The 16,931-nt window shown below is 35.0% G+C and overlaps 1 protein-coding gene and 2 pseudogenes across 3 annotated transcripts; 1 reads left to right on the top strand and 2 right to left on the bottom strand.

The window, feature by feature from the left end:
• Positions 1 to 75: 75 nt before the first annotated feature.
• LOC120217303 lies at positions 76 to 8,322 on the bottom strand (annotated as a pseudogene).
• A 561-nt stretch (positions 8,323 to 8,883) lies between these two features.
• LOC120217247 lies at positions 8,884 to 11,771 on the bottom strand (annotated as a pseudogene).
• A 1,469-nt stretch (positions 11,772 to 13,240) lies between these two features.
• LOC120217173 (DNA-directed RNA polymerases II, IV and V subunit 12) lies at positions 13,241 to 15,744 on the top strand. Of its 3 annotated transcripts, none has more exons than XM_039214374.1 (4): positions 13,241 to 13,336; positions 14,034 to 14,119; positions 14,210 to 14,302; positions 15,373 to 15,744. In XM_039214374.1, exons 2-4 carry the CDS (start codon positions 14,080 to 14,082, stop codon positions 15,393 to 15,395), a joined length of 156 nt encoding a protein of 51 aa, XP_039070305.1. In that variant the 5' UTR covers positions 13,241 to 13,336; positions 14,034 to 14,079; the 3' UTR covers positions 15,396 to 15,744. The 3 variants fall into 3 exon arrangements, with proteins under 3 accessions (XP_039070305.1, XP_039070307.1, XP_039070306.1); XM_039214376.1 differs by having other exon boundaries at positions 13,241 to 13,338; positions 14,043 to 14,119; XM_039214375.1 differs by having other exon boundaries at positions 13,255 to 13,338; positions 14,022 to 14,119.
• The last annotated feature ends 1,187 nt before the right edge of the window (positions 15,745 to 16,931 follow it).

Below are 16,931 nucleotides of genomic sequence, written 5' to 3'. Positions count from 1 at the left end.
CAATTACAAAAACCAGCACGGAAAATAAATAATTTCAAATGCATTATGATTGAAGCAAATGCATGTATCCTAAAAAGTTTGAGAAGTGCAAATAAGAGGGTCTCACCAAGGTCTCTGGGTTAATTGTAAACCATGTATTTAGGTGTTGCACTGAACTTTTGGTATCCCTTGATGACTTTGTTTACCGCATCGAGGAAAACTTTTTCCGTCACTGTTTTTCTTCGAGCTCGAATAGCGTACATTCCAGCCTCAGTGCATACGCTTCTTATATCGGCTCCTGCAAATAAGAAGCATAAAATCTCAAAATCACTCTTATACGTGGAACAATATTCAGAACAAGATTGACTTTAGAAGGGAGATTCTACCAGTGGAATTAGGGCAAAGTCGGGCCAAAAGCTCAAATCTAATATCACGCTCACAATTCATTGTTCTAGTGTGAATTTTGAATATCTGTGTCCGGCTCTCTAAATCCGGAAGACCAAACTCAACTTTACGATCCAGTCGTCTGGGACGTAATAATGCAGGGTCCAGTGTGTCTGGCCTGAAAAATGCACAATTGCTGTAAGCATCTCCTCTGCACAAAGGCTTCTTTGAATAAAACCAAATAAAAAGAGTTAAAATTGTAGAAAGCAACTTCGACCTGTTTGTTGCCATCAGGACTTTGATGTTTCCACGAGCATCAAAGCCATCTAGCTGGTTAACAATTTCAAGCATGGTTCGCTGAACCTCATTGTCTCCACCCACACCATCATCATAACGTGCACCTCCAATGGCATCAACTTCATCAAAGAAGACAATGCATGCTTTCTTTGATCGTGCCATCTGTGGTCATTCAATAATGTCAGAATAAAAATAAGTAGGCATAGCATAATTTCAAGAGAAAATTTAAGCGACCAAATTTAGCAGATTATAACCTGAAACAGCTCCCGAACCATCCTAGCTCCTTCACCAACATATTTTTGAACAAGCTCGCTTCCAATAACACAGTGAAGCAAGCATCAGTTCTGTTTGCAACAGCTCTTGCCAGAAGTGTTTTACCAGTTCCAGGAGGACCATAGCAAAGAACACCCTTAGGAGGATCGATCCCGAGCTTGACAAATTTCTCAAGATGAAGCATTGGTAGCTCAACAACCTAAATGAACAAAACTCGTCAATTCATGGATGTTAAGTCTCTAATACTAACTAATTAGAAAAGCACAAAAAAATTGAGAAAGGCTTCCGATTTTGTGTGTGCAGGAACATATTAAACAAAGATGGTGTAATGCATGCTTCCCGCACCTTTTCAATCTGCTCCTTACATCCACCAACGTCATTATGTGTGAATCTGGCTTCTCCTCCACAGATCATGGTCACACTTGGATCAATTTTTGGAGGCAAGGAAATTTGTATCTGATATTTGTTGCGATCTACCCTGCAAAGGCAACAATTATATTCAGGTCTTGCAAGAATAAGTCTACCAAAAAAATTTCCAAGGTTTAAACAAAGGCATCAATACAACTGCAATGGGAGAAATAAACTATTTTCAGGATATAAAACTCTTGAAAAACCATTAGAAAGTGAAGGGGATATATATATGTTAACAAAATTGAAAACTTACCCCACACGCATGCCTTCTTCAATGTCAGTGGGGGAAACTTTGTCACCCAAGCCAACTACAAACTGCAGTTAGAAACCATATGCATATCAGACAAAATTTCAGATTTTATTCTTCTTACAAAGAAATTATTTTAACTAGATAAATATATACTTAACCATCCAGATGGACAAACATTAGACTCAGAGATGTAAAGATACATACTGTCGAGAATATCTAAATTAAATATTAGATATGATCAATTTTAATTAGATAGAATCAGTTTTTATTCTATTAGTTATTAGATAGGATCATTTTTAATTAGATAAAATTAGTTTTTTATTTTATTAGTTATTAGATAGGATCATTTTTAATTCGATAGAATCATTTTTATTCTGTTGCTAATTTTATGCATCTTTTTATGTAAAGTTGTTACATTGTAAACTCTATTTAAGTCAGCCATATTCAGCAGAAATAAACACGATTTATTCGGAACAAGTTTTTTTCCGTCTTTATGGTATCAGAGCCAAAATGGCCAAACCATACGATGATACCTCTGGTATCGACTCTATGAGTTCTACTCGCTCACCTTCAATCACCCTAAACACTGAATCCTTCCAAAACATATCCATCACTTCTCACAAGTTGAATGGAAATAATTTCTTACAGTGGTCACAATCTGTGAAACTGTTTATTCGTGGCCGTGGAAAATTCGGCTATCTCTCAGGTACCACTACGAAACCTGCCGAAGAAGATGAAGAATCTGAAAGATGGGAGGCAGAAAACTCGATGATTATGTCTTGGCTCATAAATTCCATGGATCCGAGTGTAGTTGAGAACTTATCTCTTCCTACCTACTGCTCATGACATTTGGAATGCTGTGAACGAGACCTATTCTGATCTCGGGAACGCAGAACAATGGTTTGAACTAAAAACTCGGTTATGGAGGCTAAAACAAGGAGAAAAAACTGTCATTCAATACTACACTGAACTCAAGACCTTATGGCAAGTGGTTGACATGTTCAGCGACTACGAATGGAGTTGTGCTAAGGACAAGGCTCTATTCCAGAAGATGGTGGAAAAAGAACGCGTCTTCGAATTCCTTGTCGGCCTTAACAAGGAATTGGATGAAGTCAGAGGGCGCATTCTTGGTCGTGAACCACTACCAAGCACAAGAGAAGTCTTCTCCGAAGTCAGACGAGAGGAGAGCCGGCGGACAGTCATGCTTGGAGGCCACTCACCAAATCCCACCGAGTCTTCTGCCTTGTTCTCGGGTCAGCCACCACGTCGCAACGATCGTTGGAACGACAGAGATCGACCAATCTGCGAGCACTGCAACAAGCCGGGACACACTAAAGCCAAGTGTTGGAAGCTACACGGGAAGCCAGCCGAGAATTTTTCAGCCAATCGAAATTCTCGTAATGCAAAGGGATTTCATGCCTCATCTGAAGATGCTTCTGAAGAGCCGAAACCTGCCTCAGAACTGTCTGCCTTCAGCAAAGAACAACTAGAGCAATTGTATCAACTAATGAGTTCTCATTCCATATCCAAACACTCCTAACCCATCATCTTATATTGTCTCTTCATCATTAGCCCAGAAAGGTACATATCCTACAGCTTTCATAGCCGGTTCTAAATCAAACCCTTGGATCATAGATTCAGGGGCAACAGATCACATGACCGGTAATTCCTCCATATTCTCATCTTATTTTCCTTTATCTGGTAATCTGAAGGTAAAAATTGCTGATGGCTCCCTAACCTCTATAGCTGGAAAAGGCTCTATCATTATTTCTCCATCTCTCACATTACTAAATGTCCTACATGTCCCAAAGCTCTCTTGCAATCTCATCTCTGTTAATCGTATTATTCATGATTGCAAATGCATTGCTACAATAACATTTGCTGGATTTGAATTTCAGGACCCTTGTTCGGGGAAGATGATTGGCAATGCTAAGGAGGTTGATGGACTCTATCACTTGGTCACGGACAATCCTTCAGATAAACAAGTTCAGAAACCGAGATGCTTTACTACCTTGTCTTGTGAGAATGAAATAATGTTGTGGCATTATAGGTTAGGCCATCCTAGTTTTAATTACTTGAAATATTTGTTTCCAAATCTTTTCAAAAAAAAGGACGGTTTTTCTTTTCAGTGTGAAGCTTGTGAATTGGCAAAACATCATAGATCTGTTTATCCATCTTTAAAGTATATGCCATCAAAACCTTTTTCTCTTGTGCATAGTGATATTTGGGGCCCTTCACGAGTAAAACAACCTCAGGATCTAGATGGTTCATCACATTCATTGATGATCACATTAGAGTCACGTGGATTTATTTACTAAAAGAAAAATCCGAGGCAGCAAGTGTTTTCAAAAATTTTCACTCACTGATCAATACTCAGTTTCAAGCAAATATTCAAGTTCTTAGAACCGATAATGGTCGAGAATATTTTAATGCAATCTTAGGTGATTTTTTGAAACAAAAAGGAATTATTCATCACAGTTCTTGCGTTGATACTCCCCAACAAAATGGAGTTGCTGAAAGAAAAAATAGGCATTTATTAGAGGTGACTAGGGCTTTACTGTTTGCTATGAATGTTCCTAATCGTTTTTGGAATGAAGCACTCTTAACAGCGTCTTATTTGATAAATCGAATGCCTACAAGAGTTCTTAATTATATTACTCTTTTGCAAGCTCTAAAGAATATGTTTCCTGAAAATAGATCTTTCACTGGTTTAACACCTAAAATTTTTGGTTGCATTGCTTTTGTTCATATACACGGCCAAAATAGAGGAAAACTCGATCCCCGAGCACATAAATGCATATTTCTAGGTTTTTCACCAACACAAAAAGGGTATAAATGCTTTGATCCTAAATCTGGGATGTATTATGTGAGTATGGATGTCACGTTTTTTGAAAAACAACCTTTTTTTGACAAAAACTCTCTTCCGGGGGAGAATGACTCTGAAATGAGTTTTTGGGAACAAACATCCTTGGCAAAATCGGTTGTAAATAGCTCAGTGGAACCAATTCATATTTCCGTAACTAATCCTAGGATTTCACAACCTATAAATTCACAACCTCGTGAGACTCAGGTAGAAACCAACTTGGAACCACCTTCTGAACTTCGTTTTTATTCTAGATGGATGACTCGACCAAGTAATGTTCCACCGGCCCCCAAGGTATGCCAACCATCAGACTCGACTATGGTCCAAGGTACGACTTCTCTTTCTCCTATTTCTTCTCCAAATTTAGAGCCTTTTACAGAATTCTTTGAACCCATAGCCTTACGCAAAGGTGTTAGATCATGTACCACAAAACATCCAATATCCAATTTCTTATCTTATAATAAACTCTCTCCAGATTTCAAAGCTTTTTCCACCAGGATTATGGATGATGCACTACCTAAGTCGATACATGAAGCTCTAGAAGTTCCGAGATGGAGAGAGGCAGTTTTTGAGGAGTTAAAGGCCCTGAAGAAGAATGACACGTGGGATCCAACTCCTTTACCTGAGGGGAAACGATCTGTAGGCAGCAAGTGGGTGTTCACCATCAAATACCATGCAGATGGCTCAGTCGAGAGATACAAGGCAAGACTCGTAGCACGAGGCTTCACTCAGACATACGGCCTTGACTACGAGGAGACCTTCGCACCTGTGGCCAAACTAAACACCGTACGTGTCCTACTCTCACTAGCCGCCAATCTGGATTGGACTCTCAGACAGTTTGATGTGAAGAATGCGTTCCTAAACGGTGAGCTAGAGGAAGAGGTGTTTATGGAAGTTCCTCCAGGCTTTGATGAATTGAAGAAGGATGGCAGGGTCTGCAAGCTAAAGAAATCCATTTATGGATTGAAACAATCTCCGAGAGCCTGGTTCGAGAGATTCACGAGAGCTGTGAAACAACATGGTTACACTCAGGCCCAGTCTGATCATACTATGTTCTACAAACACAATAATGGTAAAATTGCTATTTTAATTGTGTATGTAGATGACATTGTTATGACAGGAGATGACACAGTAGAGTTGGAGTCGTTGAAGAACTTCTTATCCAATCAGTTTGAAGTCAAGGATCTAGAACAACTCAAATATTTCCTTGGAATGGAGGTGGCTAGATCCTCAAAAGGTATAATTATCTCACAAAGGAAATATGTCCTCGATATCTTGAAAGAGACCGGATTACTCGGATGTAAACCAGTGGCGACTCCTATTGATCCAAATCAAAAACTCGAAAAAGAAGATGGTGCTGAGCCTGTGGACAAGAATCGGTATTAGAAGCTGGTGGGGAAACTGATTTATTTGGCTCATACGAGACCATATATTGCATTTGCTGTGAGCTTGGTTAGTCAGTTTATGCATTGTCCCTCATAAAAACACTCCAAGGCTGTTTACCGGATTCTTCATTACTTGAAAGGGAGTCCTGGTAAAGGAATCATGTTTTCGAAGAATGGAAGTCGAAGAGTGGAGATCTTCACTGATGCTGATTGGGGCGGAAGTTCTACAGACAGAAGATCTACTACCGGTTATTGCTCCTTTGTCTGGGGCAACTTAATTACTTGGAGGAGCAAGAAGCAACCAGTTGTCTCTAGAAGCAGTGCGGAGGCCGAGTTCAGAGCCATGGCGCAAGGAGTATGTGAGTTGTTATGGCTTAGGAGGATCTTGGAGGAGCTGAAGGTTGAAGGAGATAAACCGATGAAGTTGTATTGCGACAACAAATCGGCAATCAGTATTGCTCAGAATCCTTTACAGCATGACAGGACAAAACATGTCGAAATAGATCGACATTTCATCAAGGAGAGGTTGGAAAATGGCGATATCTGCATACCGTTTGTTCCATCATCAGAGCAGCTCGTCGATGTTCTCACCAAGGGACTGTTTACTACGATGTTCGAAGGATTTCTGTCCAAGCTGGGAATGATCGATATCTATTCTCCAGCTTGAGGGGGGTGTCGAGAATATCTAAATTAAATATTAGATAGGATCATTTTAATTAGATAGAATCAATTTTTATTCTATTAGTTATTAGATAGGATCATTTTTAATTAGATAGAATCAGTTTTTTATTCTATTAGTTATTAGATAGGATCATTTTTAATTAGATAGAATCATTTTTATTCTGTTGCTAATTTATGCATCTTTTTATGTAAATTTGTTACATTGTAAACTCTATTTAAGTCAGCCATATTCAGCAGAAATAAACACGATTTATTCGGAACAAGTTTTTTTCCGTCTTTATATACCTTAGCTATTTGCTTCACATTGATAACATATTTGGCATCTTCTGTATTCGGATTAATTAATTTTGTGCATCTTGCGACCTGGATGAAATATATAGTCGATACCCAATGACTCAAAAAAGCAATATAAATCAACATATTTCGTCAAACCATTTTAGTCAATACCTGAAGCGGTTGCTCCTCCTGCATCATTTGCTTATCGGAGACAAGATCCCATTGGCTAGGAGAAGCTAATCCAGTATCAGATTCCTTGATACCTATTAACCAAAGTTTACCAGCAGGAAAACAAAATACATTAAGAATAGACCTATTTTGCAACAAATTAATGAATTGTGACAAATTAATAGTAGTTTGAAGTTTGAAATTTATATGAGCTAATGGAAAATAAGATAATCAGTAAAACTCAATACTTCAGTATGACAACCGCATGGCCCACATCTGCTAAACATATTAAATGATATGTTGGTAGCTGGCAATCAAGAAGTCACAGCAATAGGCAGAGCGAAAGTGGTTGCAGAATGAATTAATGCTTAAAAATGTATGCAAAACGAAAGCTTTTCCTAGTCAAGATCAGTCATGGAAATTATGGAATTTACAGGCAAGCACGTTTTTTCCCCTTAAAAGCTAACTTCTGATTCATCGACGAAAATCAGTTGCACAGGTTTTTCATAAGCTAACAAAAACAAATATGCCATATGCATATCATATCATATCATATCGCATCCTAAATGTTGTAAAAACCATTAAAAAAAAACAAGCATAACTCCATCTCTTAACTCTTTAATTGGTACCCACCACTTAGAACAACAAAATTTACAAAAAATATACCGCTCAATACAACATAAAAACATAAGCAGCTGAAAAGGGGGATATCATTTACCGCATAAATCATTTACTTTCTTTGCCATTTCCTTGATCTCCTTTTCTAGAGTTAAGAATGACAAGCATACTGCAATAGCTGGAGCAGGAAATAGTAGATTTCATTTCAAAAAAATTGATCAGGTCTTCAATAATAGATTTAACTTCATAAACCATAATTTGGGAGTTAATGCCGATAGCACATCTCAAAAACAACAAATAATACACTAAATTAAAGAATGAAAAGAAAAATTCCATAGCCGACACAGATAATAATAAATTTTACTTCATATCTTTTTACCCTCAAGTCTTCAATAACAGACTTTACTTCATAAACCCAAGAATTGGGGGTCAATATCAAGAGCACATCTGAAAAAACAACAAATAGTACACTAAAAAACAGATAATGGAAAGAAAAATTCATCAGCTGAAACAGATAATCATAGATTTTAATTAATAAATCCTAGATATCAGTAGTTAATGTCAATAGCACATCTCTAAACACAACAGATAATACACTAAAATTAACGAATAAAAAGAGGAGAAAAGTTCGGTAGCTGAAACGGATCTGAAATCTGAAAATAAACAACACATCGAAGATTCATAGAAGGAAGGGGGAAAAAGAGTTAAAATTTACATAGGTTTTGCGTAGCGCGATATCATCTTCGTCAAGAGGTCTAGGGTTCTTTTCGTCCTTGATCTCATCTTCAGGTTCGGGTGCCATTGATTGTTTGAATCTCTTATCTTTCTTCTACTTTTCTTGAGCTGAAAGACAAGTGAAGCTGAGAAATACCGAAGCAAAACAATTCTTTGTGTACACAAACATCATAGGGTACAAGAATATGTTTAGCAGATGTGGGCCATGCGGTTGTCATACTGAAGTATTGAGTTTTACTGATTATCTTATTTTCCATTAGCTCATATAAATTTCAAACTTCAAACTACTATTAATTTGTCACAATTCATTAATTTGTTGCAAAATAGGTCTATTCTTAATGTATTCTTGTTTTTCCTGCTGGTAAACTTTGGTTAATAGGTATCAAGGAATCTGATACTGGATTTGCTTCTCCTAGCCAATGGGATCTTGTCTCCGATAAGCAAATGATGCAGGAATGCTATATCAGGATTAATTGTTTAACAGATTAGGTATCCGGATTAGTAGGCCAACATATCAAATACCGGTGGGGAAAGGGGGAAAACTAAGACATTTTCTTCAATCATGTGATAATGAGCAAATTTACTGCAATAATTCCCACTTTTGACACATAGATAAATGTTTTTTAATACATCTTTTGTCAAATCACACACAATTTTATTTATTTATTTATTTATTTGCAATAATAATAGCTAAGAACTTTCTTTGGAGGCCTAGAATTCCCTCTCTGGGAACAGAATAGGAGCAAGGAGTGACCAGATATAGAGACCTGCAGTTGCCCACCCGGTTATAATCCGAACCCATACAGATGGCCAACCTACGTCGACTAACTTGCCACTTTCCCCAACCGAGGTTGACCATCCAGTTAAAAGCATTGCTGAGTACATACTTGCAAGAGAAAAGATTATGTGGAAGAAGGCGTATGAATACGTGACTGGCTTATTTTCTCCTTTTCTTCGTGTTCATCTACTTTGTCCATTGGGAGCAAAGGCTTTCCAGCACCTTCAACCATTCAAAACAGAATGTTAGAATTTTTATCTTTCTTCGCCTTCGAAAAGATCCTAAAAAGCGGTGAGGGACGGAGAATAGAGGGACTGAGGGAGAAGTGAACCCCATATGCTCAAAATACATGTAAAACCAAAAACGGTCGCTGGACTTCCAAAATACCTACCCCCATTATCATACCCAAAAAAAAGTGACGTTTGAAAATAGAACTTGCTTAAGTTCTAAGAAATGAACCATGAAAATTTATTTTAATGGTTAAATGCATAAGGATCGAGTATTTTTGTCAACAATACCTGCCCGTGGTGAACTTGGTGGGGAGAGCAGAGTCGTGGAAGACCCAGCACGAACAGCAGAGTAGACAACTGACAGGACAGTAGTAACCAGACCGAGGGTCAGGGAGCCGGTAGAAATTGCTTTAGAATGATTGTGAAGACCATTGCATTCATAATCTCTCGGTTCACTTGCAAGTCCACTGTAGCATAGGTACATGCAGTACAATGATATGACAGAAGCTGGCAAAATGCTACCGCCAATCTGTTACACGTGAGACAAGAATTCATCAAGATACACATATTAGAAATGACCAAGTGCATCAACATACTTGTGTAAACTGCATGATATAAGACACGGTGATAAAATCACACTACAAATAGAGACTTACTGCAGGATGCAGTGCAACAATGGCAAACATAACAACAAGAATCAAGGTCATAACAATAAAGAAGGTATTGAGTCCACAATCATGTCCGGATGGGGTGAACCAGTGGAAGAGAATTCCCGAGAAGCCAAATGTTGCCAAATAACAAACAAGTGAAACAACTAACAGTGCAACATACCTAGAGAAAAGGCAAGGGATGTCAGTTTATCTGAACAAGGAAGTGAAACAATAAAAACATCAGAAAAGCAAAACTAACCAGAACTGTTCATCATATCCGACCCACTTGTCATTCCATCCATGAACAAAGTCAAGTAAAAGCACAACTTGAACCAAAAGGAACAGTCCTGCGCCAAACTTTGATACCGACTCTGCAAAAGCAAAATTTAGTGCCAGCTTAAGTCAAATATAATCAATTTTAGCCAAATTATTATCTCCTTTGATCATATTTGCAAATGGTTTTAAGAAATTTATCTACTATAGCATGTAAAGCATTTCGAAAATGATGGTATTCTTTATCTTGTAGAATGATCCACCAGAATGTAACTTACCATAGAAGCTGATAATCTCGTTTGGAACAAAAAACATTAAAACCACTAAAATGAACCAGCAGATAATTTTCATCATCCATCCACCATGGTGCACGGCATCACGAGGATCCCTCTGAGTTTTCACTCCAACCATAGAAACTGATAGGATAGTGAAAAACATAAAATTCCCCAAGCTAACCCTCAGCACCGCATCCGTTTCAAACCATTCCCTGTCAGGTGTTTTATGAAAATGATTTATCCCTGCATAAATGACAATAGCATATTCACAAAATCAGCAAAATAAGAATATGCAAGATGCAGCCAACAAGCTCACTTTTAAACATTCTGTACGTGAAATATGGAGGCACATATCAATAACTAATGACAGCCTAAAACGGGGCAGCGTGATACAAGAGAAATAAGGTACAAAAACCCAGTTATCACTTAAGTAAAATGTGTAAAAGACCAAGCTCGTAACTCATCCACAAAATAGGTTTGATCTGATAAATGATATCCCTCGAAAAGCTGAATGGTGATAAATTTCATAATCACATGGAAATCTGAGCAGTCTTCAGATTCCCTAAAATACCCAATTCATTAACACAGCATGTATACGTTCACTTAGGTCAAAGTAATCTAACGCTCGTAAGTCAAATTACCTTAAAACCAAAGACTAAAGAATTCATCTTCCCTGCTCATTGCATACGCCAATGATATGATATCGTTAACTATTTAGCATCATCATTTGCTCGGTTCAACATTAACAATTTTTTTTCTATTGGGATCTACAAAACAAACTAATTATGCGAATTACATAATTCAGCAATAATCAAAATAAGAAAGGCGGAGTTTTAACGAAAATTACAAGGGAGCTTCTCCATCAGTGGGGCGGCAACCTCACGAAGGATCCACGAAAGAATCAGAGAAAGGGCGAAAAGTCCACAATAGGCGATCCTAGCAGATCTCCGACTAATCCCCGAAACCACCGTGCGGCACGCATCGCAGGCGCATGCCGCACAACACGACGCAAGGCATGAAGCAGCCCACATCCTCTTCAACCACAAACAACAAACAATTACAACAAATCAAAGAATCCATTTATCTGAACATTAAACAAATTATTAAATTCTGCAAATATATTTATATAATTATTCTTTTCTTACCTGAGAATTCGGGAGAGAAAATTAAGCAAGATGATGATCGGTTGGGAGTGCAAGGAATATAGGGAGAGGATTCAAAAAAGCTTTAATCCTATAAGCTTGGTTCTATATTAGAGCTATTTTAATTTACTGATCGATGCCGTTTGTCCGCGTTCGTCCTTCTAATATAAACGGCGTAGGTATAATTTGTATTTATCTTTTGTTTTATTGTGTTTATCTGATGGTGAAATTGTAGTTTGGTCCCTCCCATTGTCCTATAAATGTAAATTTGTAGGCTATGCTACAATAAAATTATATTTTACTCTTCTAAAATTTTATAATTTAATTTTAAATCTATAATTTTTTGTTAAAACTTTAAAATTTATCAATCGTATTAATATAACTTATTATATCAATAAAGTATCCCATAAAGTTGATATAATGACTTACAAGTCAACTCGATACTATTTTAATTGAACTATTATCAAAATATTATTATTTGTACATGTCAACTATGAAGTAGTTTAACGAGTTAAAGTGTTAGGTCCCTTAAGCATGATCACGAAATTGAATCATGACCTTACGAGCATAAATGTTAAGTTGTAAGAGTTCTCCTCATAATAAATTTTTACAAAACTCAACTCATATTAGCTCATTAATAGATCAAACAATGATAGTTATAATGAAACAAGTATAATGAATACTATTACAAGGATATTTTTATCTTTTTATATAAATTTTAAATTAAATAGCTAAAATCTATTAGTTATGAATCAATAATTAAATTAAATTCTTTTGTATATGAACCAACAATTCGTTAGTATAATGAGATATGATATTAAATTTCTTAAGTAATGTCAAGTAAATATCAAATTATGAACGAAATAAACTCGATTGAAAATGTCATCCTCAGACTATTATAAATATTTACATTAATTTATCTAAATTAATTTTAGTTAAGTTTAGGTCTTATAATGATTATATCAACGTCTTTTCCGTTAATTTGTAATTTTTAGATATCATTTGACAATTGAGTATTGTTCACATGACTTTGATCTTTATAATCTTATTTTGTTAAAGTAATTACATGAATTCAAATTATAATCTTATTGCATTCTCTTTATAACATATTCTAATTTTATTATATATTCTCTATACGCGAAGTCTCATTTTAATTATAGATAAAAGAATTGGTCTTTAAATTTTTTGTATATAAGCTCATGGTTCAAGGTAATGACTTTTTTTATCTTCATTTTCTTTAAAAATTCATTTTACCTCTCAATTTGTTTTTTAACTCTTAAATTTTTAATTTTTTTGATTAAACTAACTCATTTAAGGAAAAAGTGATGAAACTGTTAAAATAGTATAGAATATTTTTTAATTTAATAATATTGACATAAACTATTTTATCCTTAACAAAAACATCACTTTTTTCTATTAAATTGGTCCAATTGATAGAAAAAAATTGCAAATTTAGGAGACGAAAAAAATGTGAGGGTTAAAATGATATTAGGGAAAAGTTGGAGGGTCACAAAATCCATTGTGTTTTTCATTTGACTATTTTATATTATTATTTTTTGCCCTCCTATTTTAATTCGTTTTATGTCAACTATAAAGACCTAAAAAAAGAAAAAGGAACCCTAAATTTTCAATTCTTTCTTAGCAGCCAGACCTTCAGGTTTCTCTCTCTCGTAAGTTCTTCTACCCATCTTCAATCTAGTGCTCTTCATCCTTCTTCTCTCCTTGGTATTGTATAAAAATTATTTTATTTCATTTTTAATTAAGATTGGGGTAATTTGTTTATACAATTTGCTAGGTGTTTTTCCGGTTAATTTTATTTATGCTAAAATATCTCTCGACATTTGAGCAGGTTCGACTGAACATAGTTGTTTGGGTGAGTGTAGTATTTGCAATATTTTTGGAGTGAAATAAAGAAATTAATGGTGAAATTGCGATTATTGGGCACCTAAAGTTTTGAAATCGTAAGACTGAGTTAGGGATTTACCTGCAATAGTTTTGGTAGAATTTTGTTGGATGCGTTATTCTTGAACTGTATAAAGTTATATATATATATTACGGATCTGAAATTATATGATTTAATATCTGGGTTTTAGATTAACGAACTTTTATTTAGGGTAAATTATTGTAAGCAATCGCCCTTTACACTAAATATCGCTCTTCGGGGATCGGAAATATGCTATTTGAACTATTTGTTTTCTCTAAAATATTTGTCTAATATCTGTAGTTGAATATATTTGGACATGAATATCGATTAATGTTCCCAAATATAGTGAAAAAAACTAAGTTTTGGGTTATTTGTTTTATACAATGTGGCAAGGCTTCTCAATTAGTTTGATTTATGTGAAAATCTCAGACTTTTGTGCGGTTTTGTCAGTAGAAAAAAATCAAAGACCTTGTTTGAGTGAGCATCAATGGATCCGCAGCCTGAACCTGTTCAATACATCTGTGGAGGTTAGTATCGTATAACCTTTTGACCCGTAAATAAGCTCTGAAATTTTGCCACAAATTTATGATATATACCTTATTTTTTGGGATATAAAGACTGTGGGCAAGAGAACACACTGAAGCACGGCGATGTGATACAATGTCGGGAGTGTGGTTACCGCATTCTTTACAAAAAACGAACCCGAAGAAGTAATGCTCCTTTTTCCATTTTACTATTGTTTTTATTCATTTTATTAATGTTTGTAATGCTTTCTTTTATTCTTGTTTATTTGTGGTGCTATCAAGAATGCATTTAGGATGCGTTTAAACGGGTTTTTTAATGATCAGAAATAGGATACAACTGTAGGCAGTTAGCGTTGAGCAAAAAAAACTTATGAATCGTGGTGTTCAGTTTTATTAAATTCAGTTTTGTATCAGTTCAGTAGTACCTAAATCATTTTGGTTTGGTTTTCGGTTCATAAGATGATTTGGTTTGATCCCAATTGGAAAAAAATGATTTGGTTTTGTCTTGGGTTTTTAAAAACTTGAATGTAACTGTGTTCCCCTCCCCCCCCCCCAAAAAAAAAAGAAACCGAATAGACTTATCACTCTATAGGAGTAACGAATTTAACTTGGGAAAACATTATGAGAAGAAAAACACATCGAAATCGTAGAACAATTGTCCTGAAAATAAACACTTTGTACGTATTCATATTGGCCAAGAAATCATTGTTTCATGGAGTCAATCTATTGCCGGAACAACCAACAAATTTAGAAACATCAAGATAGCATGTTGAAGATTATTAATTCATGGTCTTTATTTGATGTTGGATTCTTTAAGAAGATAAATATATCCTTTCATGCATAAGGACATAATTGGTTTTATTTCAATTATATTTTTACTATGCTAAATTCCGAATTTGATGAGTCTGTGATTAGAAGCTGTCATTGAGTGTTATTTTGGATCGTTTAGTGTTATCTAGGCTTTTGCTTTTAGCTTAAGAGTCATTTGGTGTTCGAGAGTTTTCTATCTCGGACATGCAGTCTTGATAAGTTCATGAACAATTTCAGCAACTATGCTTCATTTTGAACTCTGAGATGGGGTGAAGCAAACCCAAATTCTAAACGAGTTGTTTCTCTTATTTCTTTTCTTTTATACTTCGTGTTCCGCTACTATTATCGGATAGTCAAACTGGAAAATATTAAGTAGCAACCTTCACCATTCTACATTGATTCCCCATTTTCCGACAATTAATATTAACACCTTGTGTTTACCGCAGTTGTTCAGTATGAAGCTCGCTGAAAGTGGAGTTTGGAGATTGGGAGGGCATAAGCACTCATGCGGAGGAGAAATAATTGGTTGTGTTTTATACATGATTTTGATCATATCAAGTGTGATCCGGGAGGTTAAGCTTGATCCTAGTACCAAAGTGATGTCTATTGTGACTTAGGACATCGAACAGTTGGTTCTTCTAAGAACCGTCTTTGGTTTACGTTTCTGCTACTGCGTTAAGTTACTTCTGGTCAAATTGTGAACTTTAAATCCTCGTGCATTGGTTCCTTTTATCATTGTTTTCTGTACTAGCCACCTCTGCATTGCAGTGAGGTTAAGGATACACATGGAATACATGATCCGAATTTGATTACCCGAATTGATTTATCTGATTCGAGACATGGATCCAAACATAGGGGCTCAAAGTTGGTCTTAAACCTTAAGCAAATCGAATTGAATCAAAATTAACCTAAATTTTAGCTGGATTGATTTCGACTCATACACAATTTAACCCGAAATTAAAACATTTTGATTTGAAATTAACTTGAATTGAAAATAAAACAGATTAAAAGTATCTTGAATTGAATGAAACTCGAAATTGGAATTACCTAAATGAAATCAACTCAAACTGAAAGTAGTTTGAATCTAATTTACTCAGATTGAAAGTAGTGTGAATCTGATTTATTCAATCCGAAAGTAGTTTGAATCTGATTTATTCAATCCGAAAGTAGTTTGAATTTAATTTACACGTGTTGGAGTGTTCATTGTTTGATTTTAATCGAATTAATTGATTGAATTAAATTTTAATTAGATTAATCCATTAGATGTTAGATTGATTAACGGTTAAGAAAATTTTCAAAATTTAGTTATCAAGTAATTCGATTTAAATTCGATTAATTAATCAATGTAATAAAAAAGATTAAATATTATATATATATTTTAAGCCCAAATCTATCGAGGATTAAGATTCAATTATATGTTAACAACAACATTAGACTTAATTAAATTTTAATCAAAATGATAAAATATTGAAATTAAATTCAAATTATTCTAACTAAAAAAATTATGATAAAATTTTGGTTAATTTAAAAACCAACTAAATTAATTAAACTGTATTGGATTTGATTAATAATTTTGAAAAAAATTCAAATCGGTTAAAAAATATAAAAGAATGTCATCTACATGGAGAAAGAACCATTTGTAGATAAATCATGTAGAGAACATGAAATAAGTAGGGCAATACTACATGGTTTTACTTTATAAACTTATAACCGTGATATGCATATCAACGATTGCTTTTTCTATCAGAAATAAATGAATTCTATAGCATATTATATAGGTTAAATTAGCTTTTTTTAGCCAAATAGAAATAATTTTGGGGGAATGCATCATGTGGGGGAAACAATTAGTAATTTATTGTGATTGTGGAGGTGAGTTATTCGTTATAGTAAGATGAGTTTCAGGGAAAATTATTATTTAAAGAAATTTATCCTTCTATTCATACGAATTTCAGAATTAATTAATTTTTAATCAAATAATTAAAGATAGACTTATATTTTATGGTAA

The sequence above is a fragment of the Hibiscus syriacus genome, unplaced genomic scaffold (assembly GCF_006381635.1).
Source record: "Hibiscus syriacus cultivar Baekdansim isolate YM2019G1 unplaced genomic scaffold, ASM638163v2 tig00110186_pilon, whole genome shotgun sequence".
Classification (NCBI taxonomy): Eukaryota; Viridiplantae; Streptophyta; class Magnoliopsida; order Malvales; family Malvaceae; genus Hibiscus; species Hibiscus syriacus.
Note: the sequence above shows the minus strand (reverse complement) of the source record. Positions and strands in the feature narration are given on the sequence as shown.